The sequence below is a fragment of the Mastomys coucha genome, unplaced genomic scaffold (assembly GCF_008632895.1).
Source record: "Mastomys coucha isolate ucsf_1 unplaced genomic scaffold, UCSF_Mcou_1 pScaffold16, whole genome shotgun sequence".
NCBI classification, from domain to species: domain Eukaryota; kingdom Metazoa; phylum Chordata; class Mammalia; order Rodentia; family Muridae; genus Mastomys; species Mastomys coucha.
The window spans coordinates 43,499,036-43,516,187 of NW_022196898.1; the positions used below are offsets into that span (position 1 = coordinate 43,499,036).

General features: G+C 40.2%; 1 protein-coding gene across 4 annotated transcripts in view; it reads right to left on the reverse strand.

Moving 5' to 3' along the window:
- The window catches only part of Rprd2 (regulation of nuclear pre-mRNA domain containing 2), a 61,329-nt gene that overhangs the window by 19,908 nt on the left and 24,269 nt on the right, over positions 1-17,152 (reverse strand). For 2 of the 4 annotated variants that reach the window (XM_031374843.1, XM_031374846.1), the window contains 6 exons: positions 11,929-12,058; positions 9,220-9,320; positions 8,254-8,331; positions 6,992-7,044; positions 6,018-6,144; positions 2,452-2,627 (listed from right to left, as the gene is read on the reverse strand). In XM_031374843.1, the coding sequence (XP_031230703.1) occupies positions 2,452-2,627; positions 6,018-6,144; positions 6,992-7,044; positions 8,254-8,331; positions 9,220-9,320; positions 11,929-12,058 (665 nt within the window). The remainder of the gene's footprint in view (positions 1-2,451; positions 2,628-6,017; positions 6,145-6,991; positions 7,045-8,253; positions 8,332-9,219; positions 9,321-11,928; positions 12,059-17,152) is intronic. The other 2 variants (XM_031374844.1, XM_031374847.1) reach the window with 1 other exon arrangement.

Here is a 17,152-nt window from a genome sequence, read left to right on the forward strand (position 1 = left end):
ACACACACACCACACGAACAAACCCAACACCAAAAAAACCTAGACAGATGTAACCCAGAAATAGGGGAGATGTCTCCCTGGGCACAATGTTTGCCATGTAAGCCTCAGGAACTGGGTTCAGATACTCAATACCCACTTAAAGACTGGTGTGGTGACTATAACACAGTGTTGTGGGTAGAAGGGTCAGGACAGGACAGGAAGATTCCAAGGACTTACTGGCAAGCCAGTCTAGCTGAAACAGTAAGATTCACACTCAGTGAAAGATCCTGTTTCAAATAAAGAGGGCTGGAGAGGACTCAGGTTCATCCAGAACCCACAGTATGCACTTAGTGCAGACATGCATGTAGACAAAACACTCATACACATAAAATTAAAATAAATAAATCTTTGGGGGGAAAAAAGAGAAGACACCTGAAGTCCACAACCTCCGGCCTCCCCATGTGCACATCCATGCACTGTACACGTGCGTACCTTCATACACAACACACACAACAAAGAATACCAACATCTATTTGGATGTATTGGAAACTGCTCGCACCAGCAGGAAGACCATGAAGAAATCTGGTTGATGTCAGTGGTATTCTTTTCTCTGAGGTTCGGCTTTTGGGGAGCAGTGTAAAAACTTGAGTATTCAGACAAAGAGGGCACAAAACGTCAAGTACAAGAATGAATAGGGTTTTTAGCAGTCTTTTTAGTACAAGGAATCAAAGCTAGATAATTAAATGGCTGAGGTTTTGACAAGAGGAAGGCAGAACTGACTTAGCCACTTTTTGTTTTTTGTTGTTGTTATTGTTTTCTCCTTCAAGATATTTTCTGTGAGTTCAGGAAGCGCAGCAGATAAAGGTTGTCAAACCTGATAGTTTGCTTCCTGAAATCCAAGGGTAGAAGAGAACTGACTCCCAAAGGTCATGCTCTGATGTATACATGTGCCATAGGACATGTTCCTGTCCACTCACTCTCATACATGCCACTCAGTAAGAATAAAATTTAGGGCTGGCGAGATGGCTCAGCGGGTAAGAGCACTGACTACTCTTCTTAAGGTCCTGAGTTCGGATCCCAGCAACCACATGGTGGATCACAACTACCCATAATGAGATCTGACGCCCTCTTCTGGTGCGTCTGAAGACAGCTACAGTGAATTACGCTGGAGCGAGCTGGGCTGGCAGAGGTCCTGAGTTCAATTCCCAGCAGCCACACACATGATAGCTCATGGCCATCTGTGAAGCTATAGTGTACTCATACACATAAAATAAATAAAATAAATCTTAAAAAAAAATAAAATTTAAAAGTGCATATATATGTGTGTATATATATATACTTATATATATACACACATATATATTTTTAGTTTTTTGAGTCAAATTTCTCTGTGTAGCCCTGGCTGTCCAAGAACTTGCTCTGTAGATAGACCAGGCTAGCCTCGTCATATTCAGAGATCTACCTGCCTCTACCTGAGTCCTGAGTGCTGGATTAAAGGCATGTGACCACCCAGTTTTTCATGGACCTCTGCCTCTCTCCCTTTCCCTGTCTTCTCCCTCCCCTATAAAACTTATATATACTATATAGTAGTAAATACATATTTCAATAAATAATATATAAATTACACATATGTATTCTGGCAGTGGGCATATGGGTGAATGTATGCCATAGCAAACATATAACAGAGAAAACCCTGTGAGAAAGCTGGTTTTCTCTTACCATATGAGTCCCAGGGACTGAATGCAGGTCATCAGGTTTGGCAGCAAGTGCCTTTACCACCCTTTAAGCCATCTCACCAGACCCTAAAACTATTATCGTCTATGTACAGAGTCATGTTTGTTTTAGCCATATATATTTCTAGTCTTAGTTTTCATTTCTACAACATTGTGAACTTCTAAAAGAGTAAAAATTCATAACAGAAAGGAAGAAGAAACATTAAGGTAAAAATTACTATAGTACCTCTAGTCATTATGGTACCCCAGCTTTAAAAAAAATATCCTTGTAATATTCTAAATGTATAGAATATTATAGAAAAGGAAAATAAAGAAAGAAATAATAAGATACAATTGTCAGGATGCGCATTAGTGTCAGTATCTGAAAGATTCATGCCTTTTTGAGAGAATATATATTTTAATTTATTATTTATTTTATATAGGTTGAGTACACTATAGCTGTCTTTCAGACGCACCAGAAGAGGGCATCAGATGCTCATTACAGATGGTTGTGAGCCACCATGTGGTTGCTGGGGATTGAACCCAGGGCTTCTGGAAAACCAATCAGTGCTCTTAACCACTGAGCCATTGTTCCAGCCCTCAAGGTCTATGTTTTAATCTGATCTATCAGCTATAATGTCTTTCTTGTATGAGGATACTAAGTATAGATTCTAATGCTTATCCTCAGTGTTGGTCACCCAGAATAAGGAGTGTCTGACACACAGTAAGTACTCAATATGAAACAGTCAGAATTACTTACGTTAGCTACCACTTTCACTTCTTTGTACTGTGCTTCATAGAAAATTCCAGCATTCTCTAATGCTTCTGTTAGTGAGGGCCCATTTTTCACCTGTTTATCTAATCCATTCACAAATTCCTCTAGCTTGGAACTTGCTTCTTCAAATTCTTTGGAGAACTTCTTTCCACCTGTTTTATCTGAAAGAATGGAGAAAGTATTTATATCAAGATTAGAAAAGTAAAAAAAGTGGCTGGGCAGTGGTGGCTCACACCTTTAATCCCAGCGCCTGGGAGGCAGAGGCAGGCGGATTTCTGAGTTTGAGGCCAGCCTGGTCTACAGAGTGAGTTCCAGGACAGCCAAGGCTACACAGAGAAACACTGTCTCAAAAAAAAAAAAAAAAAAAAAAAAAAAAAAAAAACCAAAAAACCAAAAAACCAAAAAACCAAAAAACAAAACAAAAAAAAAAAGTAAAAAAGTTTATTCTTTGAGTGAAATTCCTTTCCATGCCACAGTTCTTACTATCCTGTGACACTTTTCTTGTTGCCTTGGTGTGCAATTATTTTTGTTTTAAGAGAGTGACTATGTAGAACAACCATGTCTTAAACTCACTATGTATGTAGCCCACAATGGCTTCAAACTCATGATCCTCTGCCTCAGCTTCCCAAATGCTAAGAACAACAGCATGTGCCAGCACATCTGTCTTTTAGTGTGTAATATTTCTAGCCTAAACTTTTACTGAGATAGAGTTTCAAGAGATTGTTCAGAAGCTAGGCAGTGGTGGCCCAGCACTTGGGAGGCAGAGGCAGACAGATTTCTGAGTTTGAGGCCAGCCTGGTCTACAGAGTGAGTTCCAGGACAGCCAGGGCTACACAGAAAAACTCTGTCATGAAAAACCAAAAAGAAAAACAAACAAAAAAAAGTTGTTCAGGTTGTTCTTTAACTTCTGAGTGGTCAGTATTATAGACTTGTGCCTGCAGACTATAAACCAAATCTCCTCCACCCCCACCCCAACATACACTCTGCACAGATTGACAAAAACAGATCCATGTGAACTTGTGAGAGTGACACTAGAATAAAGGTGTCTGTAATAAGATAAAGTTTAGCTGAAGTGGTTACTATTTTTTTTTAACTTTTTATTTTATTTTATGTATATGAGTATGTGAGAAACTGGAATTATAGGCCAATGGTGTCACCCAGCATGGGTGCTGGGAGATGAACCCAGGTCCTCTGGAAGGATGTTCCATGTCCTTCACTTTGCAAATATTCTCCATATTCCTCCTCAGGAATATCAGAATAAAGTTCCACTTTTTTTTCTCACTGCACGGTAGTGCAGAATATTCTACAATATCGCTCTAAGAAACTAAGGTTTCAGAGAAGTGAAGTCATCTCTGGGGCATCAGACCAAAGTTCTTCACCCTTCTCTGCAAAGTGTCCTTAAAATCCAGCACATGTTCCCTTTCCTCTTGCTGAAACACAGCACTGCATGACGGCATTCACTTTGTCTTTGTCTTTCATTAGCTATGTAACACGAGCAGCTCCTCATCCCTGCATGAGACCTCAGGTCTCCCCTGGGCATCACAGAGCTTTGTAGGATGCTTCTGCATAGTGATCAGAACTAAATTATACGCTTTATGTTCAAGTTAGTGTGGTGTAGGGGACAGGGATGAATTGATAATCCTGAAGTTACTCTCATCATCAGGTGTATTATCACTTACTTCCGGTCTGCCAAGACATTTTGTTTACACTCAATGGACACACCCTTAGAAACATTACAAAACAAAAGCTCAGGCATCTCGATCTTTGGCGGCTAATGCACATTAACAGATCTATGTCACTGCTGTAAAGTATGAGCAGAGCAGGAAGTATCATTTGTGTCAATGTGAACTGTTTACAAATGGTGTATGTGTGTGTTGGCTGCGGCACACACCTTCCCTTCGTCCACTAGCTGTTAAACACAGCTACCCAGTTTAGAATACATTCTTAGTCAAGTCTATCATATAGATACTATAAACGTTGTCTGAAGCAAAATGAGACTATTAAACAAATACCACAACCCTCACTAATAGCATTATGTTTTTGCTATGAAGTGTAGATTTGGCTCTTTGGAAAAAAAGAGCTTGTGACCATTTTGTATGCTTATCTAGAAACATCTATAAATCTCATGTTCTAGTAAAATATTCTGTTATTCCACAAACTACTAAGTAAAAATAAAACATGGTATAGGAGTAAAATAGATACAAAAGTGAACAGCTAATCATCACTTACTTATTCTAAAGATGTACATCAAATGCATATTACCTGTATTTGTCCAAGCATTAGAGTAGAGCAATAATCAAGTAAAAGATAAACTCTGACTGCAGAACACTTATAATTATAACTATTTATAATGTGAACAACTATACTTTATAAGATGATAGTGTGATTTTACAAAAGAACAAAACCAATGAACCACAAAGGAGATGCACAGCTGATGGTTTATAATTCAATACAGCAAGAAAGTGAGAATAAGAATTTGTATATGAGGCTGGAGAGATGGCACAGCCATTAGGAGAACTGACTGCTCTTCTGAAGGTCCTGAGTTCAAATCCCAGCAACCACATGGTGGCTCACAACCATCCATAATGAGATCTGTCACTCTTTTCTGGTACGTCTGAAAACAGCTACAGTGTACTTACATATAATAAGTAAATAAATCTTTGGGCCAGAGCGAGCTGAGTGAGAAAAAAAAAAAAAGCTTTAAAAAAAACAAAAACGCTGGGCGGTGGTGGCGCACACCTTTTATCCCAGCGCTTGGGAGGCAGAGGCAGGCGGATTTCTGAGTTTGAGGCCAGCCTGGTCTACAGAGTGAGTTCCAGGACAGTCAGGGCTATAGAGAGAAACCCCGTCTTGAGAAAACAAACAAACAAAAAAAAAAAACCCCCAAAAAACCAATTTGGGTATGAAGCCAGGTGTAGTGATGCACAGGAGGCAGAGGCAGGTAGGAGATCTTTGTGAGTTCAAAACTAGTCAGGTCTACAGCATGAAATCCTGTAACAAACAACTCCCTACCCCACCAAAATGAAAGAAAACAACCAAAACCAAAATCAGGGGCTGGAGAGATGGCTCAGGGGTTAAGAGCATTTGCTGCTCTTGCAGAGGACTTGGGTTCTGTGTTAGCACTCTGATGATGGCTCACAACCATCCTTAACCCTAGGGGATCCAATGCCCTCTTCTGGCCTCTGTAGGCACCAGGCATAGATGTGATGCATATACATATATTCTTGCAAAATACTAATACATAGAAAATAAAATAAATAAATCTTTTAAAACCCACAAAAAAACAAAACCAAATTCCTACCCCTCCCTAAGGAAATTTCTTATTTATGAGTTTTATACAAATCAAACTGCTACCTGGGAAATCAGTAGAACCACAAGGGTTCTGAAAATTGTTTCATCCTACCTCTCTTTAAACACTGTGGGTGATTCATCCCAGAACCACATCGAAAATCCTCCTTATGTGACAAATTAGTCTGATTACATAAAAATTTACATAAAAATCAAAGAAAGGAAACACTGAGCTATTTTATTTGAAAAGATGTGTTGGTTACCTTTTAAACATTTGAGAGTTTCTGTGCTGCAGACATCTACTCTCATAGTTGACAACTGTTTCTCCTTCAGTTCTATCTGATCTTCTGAGCGTTTGTACATCAACAATTCTTCAATGAGGGCCTGAGACTGAACACAGACCACAGTCAAATTTCATTCATAGGATCATATTCCCTCCCATAGGTACACCAGACTAATGCCTAGCAAAGCCCTTAGGGGAAACTGCTTTTCCTCAGTGCTACAGAAATCGACCTTCAATCCTCATGTCAAACCATACTCTTAGCTACACACTTACTTTTAGGTTTTGGTAGACAGGATCTTACTATGTAGCCCTGAAACTTGCTCCATAGACCAGGCTGGCCTCAAATTTGTTCCTGCCTCCTGAATGACAAGATAAGCCTTTCACCACCACAACCAGTAAGTTATATATTAAAAAAAAAAAAATCCTTTTTTAAAAAATTAAACATGTTTTTAAACTCTACACTGATTTTTTAAATCTGTGCAGCACATGGGTACCATAGTGCATGTGTAGAGGGCAGCTGACAACTCCTGCAGGAGTGTTGGCACTTTCCTTTCATGTGTGTTTCAGGAAGCAAATTCAGGTTAGCAGGCTTGGTGGCCCTCCGCAGTCCTAATTATTCAAGTTAATTTACAGATACAAGGTTATCACTGTAATAAACTCTTACACCCTTCTTAAATTTAATTAGATATATAGTCTTGTTCTGCTTTAAGAAAATTATAATTTAGTGGTGCTGAATTTAAAAAGGAGGCTTCCTGATATAAACTATGCACAGAGCTAAGCTAGCAGCAGATGTTCTGGAAGGCTGTCTCTCCATTAGGAAAGCAGATAAACTCTAGGCAATCTATTCCTGTTCTGGATTCCCTACATACAACAGAGCAGAAATACGTATACAGGGATCTGGCTTCAGAGGTAAGTAAATGGTCTTTGATATACTTAGTGCATTCTGTAACTTACTCGAAACTCAGCAACAATCTTAGATTTGAGAGCAGCTTTTGGATTCGTGGATGCTGTTGAGTGAAATAAAAATTCATTAAGAACACAGCACAAGATTTAACCAAATCCAGGAAAACCGAAATGTAAAGTGAAGGGTATACTCTGCAAACACACAGCAGCCATGCACACATAGTCATAATGTAACTCTGCAGCAAAGTAACTGTGAATTTAACACTCCTAAGTAAACTACTCAGATAAGTCTAGCCAACTTACCTCCAACAGGCTTGTTACATCCCCAACTTAATGATTTGGGGACAACTGAGATAGGTACATGAAGCACCTTCTCCTCGTCTCATCCAGTGTGAGAAAATCTCAGTGTCCCAGTGTAAGTATTCAGTAACAAGACATCCAATTAACCCTGAGCACTGGTTGGAGAAGATTCTCTACAAATATCAATTTCCATCTGGTTAAGTTTGGATTATGTTTTAGGTGACTCAGTTCACAGCAACAAAGGTCTATACGCATTATCGCTGTGCTTTAACTTTGGCCAAACCGATGGGTCCCGTTGTTCCTAAGCATGCAATGTATGACAAAAGGATGCCAGAGGACTCCCTTAACCATGGTGAGTATCACATGCTTGACGGAGCAAACACCCCAACTCTCTTGTGTCACCTCCCAATTCTCCACTGTCTTTCACTTCATCCCTCCAAACCTTCCAGTTTCTCGACATTCCTCAGTTTGCCCACAACAGTCTATCACATGCAGCATTCCACTCCCTTGATATCATGCTGGGTGAATGGGACAAACACAACAGGAGCTCCAGATAGAGAATGTTTCTGGCCAAAATTGGAGGCCCATGTCTAACGTGGTAGAATGTATCCCCAAATCTGAAGGCTTTCATGGCTCCCAGAGAAACGCTTCTTAATGCCTAGTCTCCTCTTCCGCTCTGTGGTGCAGTGCCAGCTGCCTCTAACTTCACAAATCTTTGAATGTGGGAATTGCCTGGTTACTAGCAAGTACTTTTTTCTTCTTTCAATACCCCAACTACTACTGGATCTTCGCTCAATTAAACCCTTTTCTGTATTTCCTTTAACAGTAGGGTTTTTTTTGTTTTTGTTTTTAAAGAAGTAACTTCATGCTGGCTTGATTAGTCTAAGTCACTGGGAGCCTCCCAGGCCTGGAAAACACATGGTTTATGCCAGGTACGATGTCACATGGTCTATATTTTCTTCTGCTCCAAAAGGAGGAGGTAATTTAACGTTAGTTGAGATTTTGTTCCTTACTTTGTGATTTCTTCCACTGCTTATTCGGTTGTTTGTTCAGATTTTCTTTCAGCTGCTTCTGAGTTTTGAAAGTGGTACCTGGAAAACATTGCAGTTTTTGCAGTCTGGCATTATGGGAAGCTGCTCTGTCTGTCCACTTGAGTGCCAAAGTTGTAGCATGGAAAAAGGCAATCCGTGACTGTGCAGTTTCTTTCATTTCTTTTCTTTCATTTTTATAAAAACAAAACCAGAAAACACCCACCAAATCTAAGAAGCTATTAAATAAATATAAAAAATATAATTAATAAAACCTCCAATTCTGAAAAAAAAAGGTCAGATGCTAAAAATAAGTTACTTTTGAATAGAACACAAATTCATATGAAGGATTTAACAGCTTCTTAGAAGGTGTTCTTTTAAAACCAAATTTCTAGTGATGCTTTGATAATGGCCACAGTAATAATTATTATCAACTTGTATTTGGTGATTTAATTACTTAAATCTTATATGTAAGAACTAATTTACTTACACACATACAAACACATGCATACAAACCCAAGAATACATATATAACTTACTGCAAATCTAAGTCAAATAGAGATTAGAAACTATTCAAGCATGCTCACCGCCAACTTAAAAGCTGTGAAACCATGCCCAAACTTTCTCCAACAGTAAGAAGACAGAGCAGTACTTATTAAACATAGCCAGTGAATACTCTCAAATACTTAATGAAAACAAATACAGGAAAAGAGTCAGATGGGTGTCCTCACTTGACATGTTTGCATTTAGTCGACAGAGACAGAGATCTAACTCCCTACGCCACCCGGTTCTATTTTGAGTTCAAACATTCATACATCTATGTATTCAACTCGAAACAAATCAAGCCAGATTCCTCCACCCCCTTTAGTGTTATACAACAGAAAGATCTATAAGTACAGACAGAACTGTAAAGACTGACTTAAATTCTTTTAGTAAAGAAGAGGAACTTACTTAAGGCTTCTCTCAATGCCACAATCATGTCTTCTGGGTACACATTTCGATCTTCCCAGATTTTAAAGATTCGTTCTATAGACTTAGAGACAGATGGATCCCTGGAAGAAAAGTAAAATGTAGTAAGCCTAGCTGATTCAGGGGCTGCGTGTGGTGGCACAAGCCTTTAATCCTAGCACATGGGAGGCAGAGGCAGGTGGATCTCTGTGAGTTCAGTATGGTCTAAAAGCAAATTCTAGGATAGCCAGGGCTGTTACACAGAGAAACCCAGTCTCAGAAATCAAACACAACACAACACAAAAAGTTGACTTATCCTCAAACTAGAAATATGCTACATACTCAACAACTTACTAACACCCAAATTTCTTCTGTGTTATATATATTTTTAGTTATGAAAAAATATCTACTTATTTACTTTATGTGTTTTGTTTCACATATACACATGTGTCACATGTGTGTCCAGTATCCAAGGAGGTCAGAAGAGGATGTTGGATATCCTAGAACTGGAATTAGGGACAGTTTTGAGTATCCTATGGGTGCCTGGAACCAAACCTGGGTCCTCTGGAAGATCAGCAAGTACTGAGCCAACTCTCTAGTTTTGTGCATATATTTTTAAATATCTTTTTCATGCATCATTTACTTATGAGGAAAATGTCCTTATTCAACACTTTTATCAATGACAAAATAAGGCTACAGATATATAACAAACTTTGTGATGCTTATGAAATTCAAAGGTCAGGCCGGTGCGATGGCTCAGCAGGTAAGAGCACCAACTACTCTTCCGAAGGTCCTGAGTTCAAATCCCAGCAACCACATGGTGGCTCACAACCACCCATAATGAGATCTGATGCCCACTTCTGGTGTGTCTGAAGACAGCTACAGTATACTTATTTATAATAATAAATAAATCTTAAAAAAAATTCAAAGGTCTGGTCAATCCCTGAAACTATTAGCATTCCAAAGGATAAGTTGAATCTAATAAAATAAAAATATGAGGCCAGAGAGACTACACAGCAGTTCTGCTCTTACAAAAGACCCAAGTTGAGTTTTCAGGACCCATAATGGGCAGCTTCCAACTGCCTGTAACTTCAGCTCCTGGGATCTAACATCCTTTTCTGATATTCATGGACACCATGCCCCCCCCCCCCACACACACACAGGGAAAAGAAGTGTTTCTTTATTCTGTCTTTCTTTTCTTTTCTTTTTTTCTTTTTCTTTTGAGACAAGGTCTTACTCTGTAATCCTGGCTGTTCTGGAACTCATTCTGTACATCAGGCTGTCCTTGAACTCACAGAAAGCCACTTTGCTTGCCTCCCAAATGCTGTAATTAAAAGCATGTACTACCATGTTTGGCATTAAAAGAAATTTAAATAAGGGGTGGGATGGTGGTGGTGCACACCTTTAGTCCCAAGCTTTAAGGAGGCAGAGGGAGGTAGATCTCTGAGTTCCAGATCATCCTGGTCTAGAGAGATAGTTCCAGGACAGGCAAAGCTACACAGAGAAACCCTGCCTTGAAAATCCAAAATAAATAAATAAACCAACCAACCAACAAGTAAAATTTTTTAGAAAAAATTTTAAGGAAGATTTTGGTCAAAAAACTGAACTCAGTTCTATCCCTGGCACCCATGTGGTGAAATGAGAGAATTAACTCCTGAAAGTTGTCCTAATGACCTTTATATGCATGTTGTGCTATATGTACACACATACTAAGTAAATCTAATAATGAAACAAAAACCTAACAAATGGTGCTGGAGAGATGGTTCAACAGTTAAAAGTACTCATTGCTCTTGCAGAAGACCTGGTTCTTTAGACCCACATGGGGCTTACAACTGTCTGTAATTCCAGTCCTAGAGGATCTAGTCTCCACTGACACAAGTCATGCATGTGGTGTGTATACACACACACACACACACACACACACACACACATACATGTGTGTATGCGTGTGTGTGTGTATAGGCATAACAATCATACAAATAAAAATTTAACAAATCAAAACAAAGGGCTGGAATATATCATAGTGACACAGCACTGGCCTACCAAGTATCCATACACAAGGCCCTGTTTTACATCTTTAGCACCAAAACAAAACATGAATACAAAATCCAAAATAATTGCACTAGTATAGAAGAAACACTGAGATTTTCTTCCTTTAAGGTTTACTGAATACTAATCAGGAATCAACTACACCCTACAACACGTTTTGATAAATGGATGGCAGCCCCTCACTCACTGGCAGGCATGCAGGCACCGCACCCATACACACAAAAGAAAGGCAAATAAATCTAAAGATCACACCCCCAAATACAGGGAAAAAAGAAGAGTCAATGAGCTGGGCATGGTGGAAAGAAAAGAAAAAGGAGGGATTAAACTGATATGATCTCAAAGTTCAAACTAAGGATGGAGGATTAGAGAGCATCTAGAAACCTGATATACCCACCAACTGCGAACAGAGCCATAATGTTTAAAGCACAGCCACCGAACTTTATGAACACTACAGTATTAGAGTAGAAAATTAACCTAACTGGTTATGTGGCTCACACCTGTGATTCTAACATTTGGGAGGCAGAGAAAGAAGAATGGCTACGATTCAAGACTGGGTTGGGCTACATAGCAAGATCTTGCCTTAAAAAAAATTAAAATGCTGGGAGGTAGTGGCACATGCCTTTAATCCCATTAAATCCCCAAGTACAATAAAGATTTACTTACTTCACTAGAGCAGCTGCTTCAGGAAGCACATCAGCAAATGATTCACGAAATATGATTGCATTTTTCCTTTTACAATTCTGTATGACATCATTGGCAAGATAAAAGAGATTCAAACGGTGAGGATATGTAGCTGGAGAGAAGAGATTAAAAAAAAAATGTCATTAACTTTTCCCAAACATATTGTTTCCAAACAGCTAACTTTTTAAAAATTACATGTTATTAGCTTATGCTTATGAGTGTTTTGCCTGCTTGTATGTACATCACATATATATAGTGCCCACAGAGGCCTGTAAAGAACTTAAAAGCAGCCAGTGCTTCCAACCTGAGCATCTCTCCATCCCCAGTTAATTGCTTTTACATGGACTAATTACATGGAGGGAATAATAATTAACTAATGGATTAATTTATTAAATGTACTGAAAAACCCTTAACTATTTGAGGTTAAATTTCTGTTCAAGGTACTCTTCAAGTACACCACCTCATTCTGTAGATACTTGGCACTAAAGAAAAAAATCCATTTAAGAAATTAAAACAAGAAGCTAACCACCAAAAAAAACCAAACAAGCCAATCAAAAAACAGGGTATAGAAGTAAACTGAGAACTCACAACAGAGGAATCTCGAATGGCTGAGAAGCACCTAAAAAAGTTCAAAGTCCTCAGTGATCAGGGAAATGCAAATTCCACCTTACACCAGTCAGAATGGCTAAGAGCAAAACCTCAGGTGACAGCATCTATTGGCAAGGATGTGGAGAAAGAGGAACACTCCTCCACTGCTGGTGGGATGGCAAACTGATACAACCACTCTGGAAATTAATCTGGAGGTTAGTTTTCTGCAGAAAAATGGAAATAGATCTACCTGAAGACCCAGCTATACCACTCTTGGGAATATACCCAAAAGATGCTCCACCAGGCCACAGGGGCATGTGTTCCACTATGTTCATGGTGGCTTTAAGCTAGAAACAACCCAGATGTCCCACGACAGAAGAATGGATACAGAAAATGTGGTTCATTTACACAGTGGAATACTATTCAACTATTAAGAATGAGGACATCCTGAGTTTTGCAGGCAAATGGATGGAACTAGAAAATATCCTGAGTAAGGTATCTTAGACACCAAAAGACATGCACGGTATGTACTTACTAATAAGTGAATATTAGCCAAAAAAAAGTACAGAAAACCCAAGATACAGTCCACAGAACTCAAAAAGGTCAACAAGCTGAAGAACCCAAGTAAGGATCCCTTAATCCCACTTGGGAGGGAGAAGAAAGCAATCATAGGAGGGAGGGAGGGACTTGGGTGGGAAGAGGGGAACAAGATCAAGTACTGGGTGGGGGAAAAGGACTGAAGCCCCGAGGGCCAGCAGAAAGAATGGAAACAGGCAACCTCAGGAGGTAGGAGGTAAGAGACTCTCAGGACTCAAAAGGGAGGGACCTTGTAGAGCCCACCTCCAGCAGAAAGACAGGGCATCGAGTGAGGAATGAGGTTGCCACCCCACAATCAAAACTCTGGCCCATAATTGTTCCTGTCTGAAAGAACTGCAGGGATAAAAATGGAGAAGAGCCTGAGGAAAAGGAGATCCAGCAACAGGCCCAAGTGGGATCCAGCTCAGGAGGAGGCCCCAAGGCCTGACACTATTACTGAGGGTATAGAGTGCTCACAAAAAGGGACCTAGCATGACTGCCCTCAGAAAGAGCAGCTAAAGAGTCAGATGTAGATATTTGCATCCAACCAATGGACAGAAGCTGCTGACCCCTGTGGTTGATAGGGAAAAGCTTGAAGAAGCTGGGGAGGAGGGTGATCCTATACAAGGACCACCAGTCTCAATTTACCTGGACCCCTGTGATCTCTCAAACACAAGACCTCCAACCAGGCAGCATACACCAGCTGATATGAGGCCCCCAACACATGTACAGCAGAGGACTGCCAGGTCTGGGTTCAGTCAGAGAAGATGCACCTAACCCTCAAGAGACTGGAAGCTCTAGGGAATAGTCTTGTGGGGTGGAGAGTGGGGGTTGGTCTTGTGGGGTGGAGAGTAGGGGTTGGGGTTGGGGACATCCTCATGGAGATAGGCGGGTAGAGAGGAGGTATGGGATGGGGAACAGTCAAGAGGGTGGACTGAGAGGGGGATAAAATCTGGAGTGTAAAAAAAAGAAATTAAATAAAAAAAAAAGAAATTAAAACAAAATTGTTTCCCTAAATATTTGTAGAGAAAGACAAAGGAAAAAAAAAGAAAAGAAAAGAGAAGAGAAGAAATGAAGGAGTTGAATGAACTCAACTTGTTGCAAAAATACCAAGGTTAGAAGAAAAAGTACAACACTGACCTCTAACCAGAAAATAACTGCAAATAGTGTTTCATAGTATTGCATACACAGATCCTTAGATCAACCAAGCCAGACACTACTCAAAACATTTAAGTCCCCCCATTTACAGGCTTAAGCTATTTGAAATATTTGATTGTTCTGGGGATAATTTGATTCCAGGTTTACACGAAGGTTAAACTTTTCAAGGGCTCAACCCACCTAAGGTTCACTGTTAAAATGCTGGGCAATTCTAAAGTTCCCACGGATGATCCATCTTCCATAGTTGCTCACACTCCTTACCTTCTCAGATCTGCTCACACAGCCCTCTTCTCTGACTACACTCGCCCACTCCCACTCTACCATTCTACAACTGAAAGACCCCTTTTCTGTTTTTTAAAATTACATTTATTATTTTTATTTTATGTGTGCTTGGCATGCATGTATGTATATGCATCAACAATGTGTACCACCTCCCTAGCACATTCTTGTCTGTTTTTTTTGTTTGTTTGTTTTTTGAAACAAGCTGTGCCTGTTTGAATGAGAATGGCCTTTCATAGGCTCATACATCTGAACACTTAGTCAACAGGGAGTGGAACTCTTTGATAGGATTAGAAGGTGTGGCTTTGTTGGAGGAAGTGTGCCATTGTAGGTGGGCTTTGAGGTCTCAAAAGTTCTTCAAAACCCTATACTAGGCCCAGTTTCTCTGTGCGCTCTCTCCCTCTCTCCCTCTCCCTCCCCCCACCCCTTTGCTGATCAGTATACAACTCTTGGTTACTTCACCACCACTCCTGCCTGTCACCATGTTTCCTACCATCACAATAATGGACCAAAGCCTCTGACACTGGTAAGCAAACTCTCAATTAAATGTTTTCTTTGGCAGAAGAATTCCCCTGGCAGCCAGGCGGTGGTGGCGCACGCCTTTAATCCCAGCACTTGGGAGGCAGAGGCAGGCGGATTTCTGAGTTCGAGGCCAGCCTAGTCTATAGAGTAAGTTCCAGGACAACCAGGGCTACACAGAGAAACCCTGTCTTGAAAAACAAACAAACAAACAAAAAATTTCCTTGGTCACGGTGTCTTGAGCACAAGGTCTCACACTATGTAGGACCTGGGATTTGCTATGTAGACCAGGTTGCCTTCAAACTCTGGGGAATCTGTCTGCCTCTACCTCTGGAGTTCTTTTCTGTTTCTGAGGTAGGGTCTTTTCAAGAAAAGTCCAAGGTGGCTTCAAATTCCTGATCCTCCTGACTCCATCTTCCAAGCTCTGACTTTACAGGTACATGCTGCCATAGTTTGCTGTACCTCTAATTCTGCTGTTAGATTCTACTAAAGAAAAAGTATACAAGAAGAGGACTAAAGTCCTGTGAACTCAGTTTTCTTCAAATGAGCCCTTTCTGTTAACAGCTCCTCCTTCATCAGCACCTTCTCTCATTTGCTATAAGAAGTATTTCATAATGTACCTCCCATGACTCTACAATAAGCATATATGCTATTTTATACACAAAGTAGACAAAGTAGAAACCATTAAATGAGAATTATCTTCTCTTAGAACATGTGCAGCATCCCCACCACATTATCTGGAGGAATTCTGACACTCCCAGTAGAAGCCCAAAAGAGTGAATAACTCAACAGTTTAAAAACAAAACAAAGATAGACCACCAGCAGCACCAGCAGCACCACCAGCCCCAACCATCAAACAAAAAAACAAAACCCCTTGCCAGGCCCATGTGGGGGCAGTTGCCTGTATTCCCAGCCTGGGGAGTGAACAAAAGCAGGGAGATTAGGACTCGAGGGACATTCTAGTAATACATACCAAGCTCAGGTTATCCTGGGGCACAGGAGTAAAAGCATGTATAAGTTCTTTGTAATATTCTTAAAGTATTTTTTAAAGGTTTATTTATTTATTATATGTAAGTACACTGTTGCTGTCTTCAGACACTCCAGAAGAGGGCATCAGATCTCTTTATGGATGGTTGTGAGTCACCATGTGGTTGCTGGAATTTGAACTCAGGACCTTCGGAAGAGCAGTCAGTGCCCTTAACCGCTGAGCCATCTTTCCAGCCCCCAAGTATTTTTGAAGTTTGAACTAAATGCTTGGATTACAAGCATGAGTTTGAATTTCAAACTTCAAGAATAACTTCCCTATGTGCTATATTTGATTTGGTTTTCACCCTGTCTTACCCCATCAAGAACTTTAAGTCCCACAAAATGGATGTGGTAAGATACCAACATAAAAGCCTCCATCTTACTGCCTCTCTGATAAATAACTGTAGGCATATGGCACCACACATACTTAGGCACTTACACGCAGTAGCGAGACAAACAAATCTATAAACAACTCTATCCAGTGGGGGCTGGAAAGATGGCTCCTTGGTTAAAAGTATTGGTTGTTCTTTTAGAGGACCCAAATTAATTCCCAGCACCCACATAACAGCTCACAAAAGTCCCAGAGAATCCAATGTTCTCTTCTGGCTTTTATGGACACAAACAGGACAGAGACAAACACAGGCAAAATACCCATATACATTAGAACCACCACCACCACCACCACCACCACTTTGGCCTGGCAGTGGTGGCGTATGCCTTTAGTCCCACCACTTGTGGGGCATCTCTGAGTTTGAAGCAGGTCTGTTCTACAGAGTAAGTTCCAGAACAGCCAGGGCTACAAAGAAAAACCTTGTCACGAAAAAACCAAATGAATGAATGAATGAATGAATGAATGAATGAATGACTGTTTTAAGTGGCCAAGGACAAAGGCAATTAAACAGAAAGAAATCTGGGACCATACAGAAATACTAACAAAGAACAAGTACTATCTTTACAAAGACAAAGAGACAGAACAACTAGAAAGTACAATTCTGCTCTCCACCAGCCGAGCAAGATGCCCAAAGGAAAGAAGGCGAAGGGGAAGAAGGTGGCCCCGGCC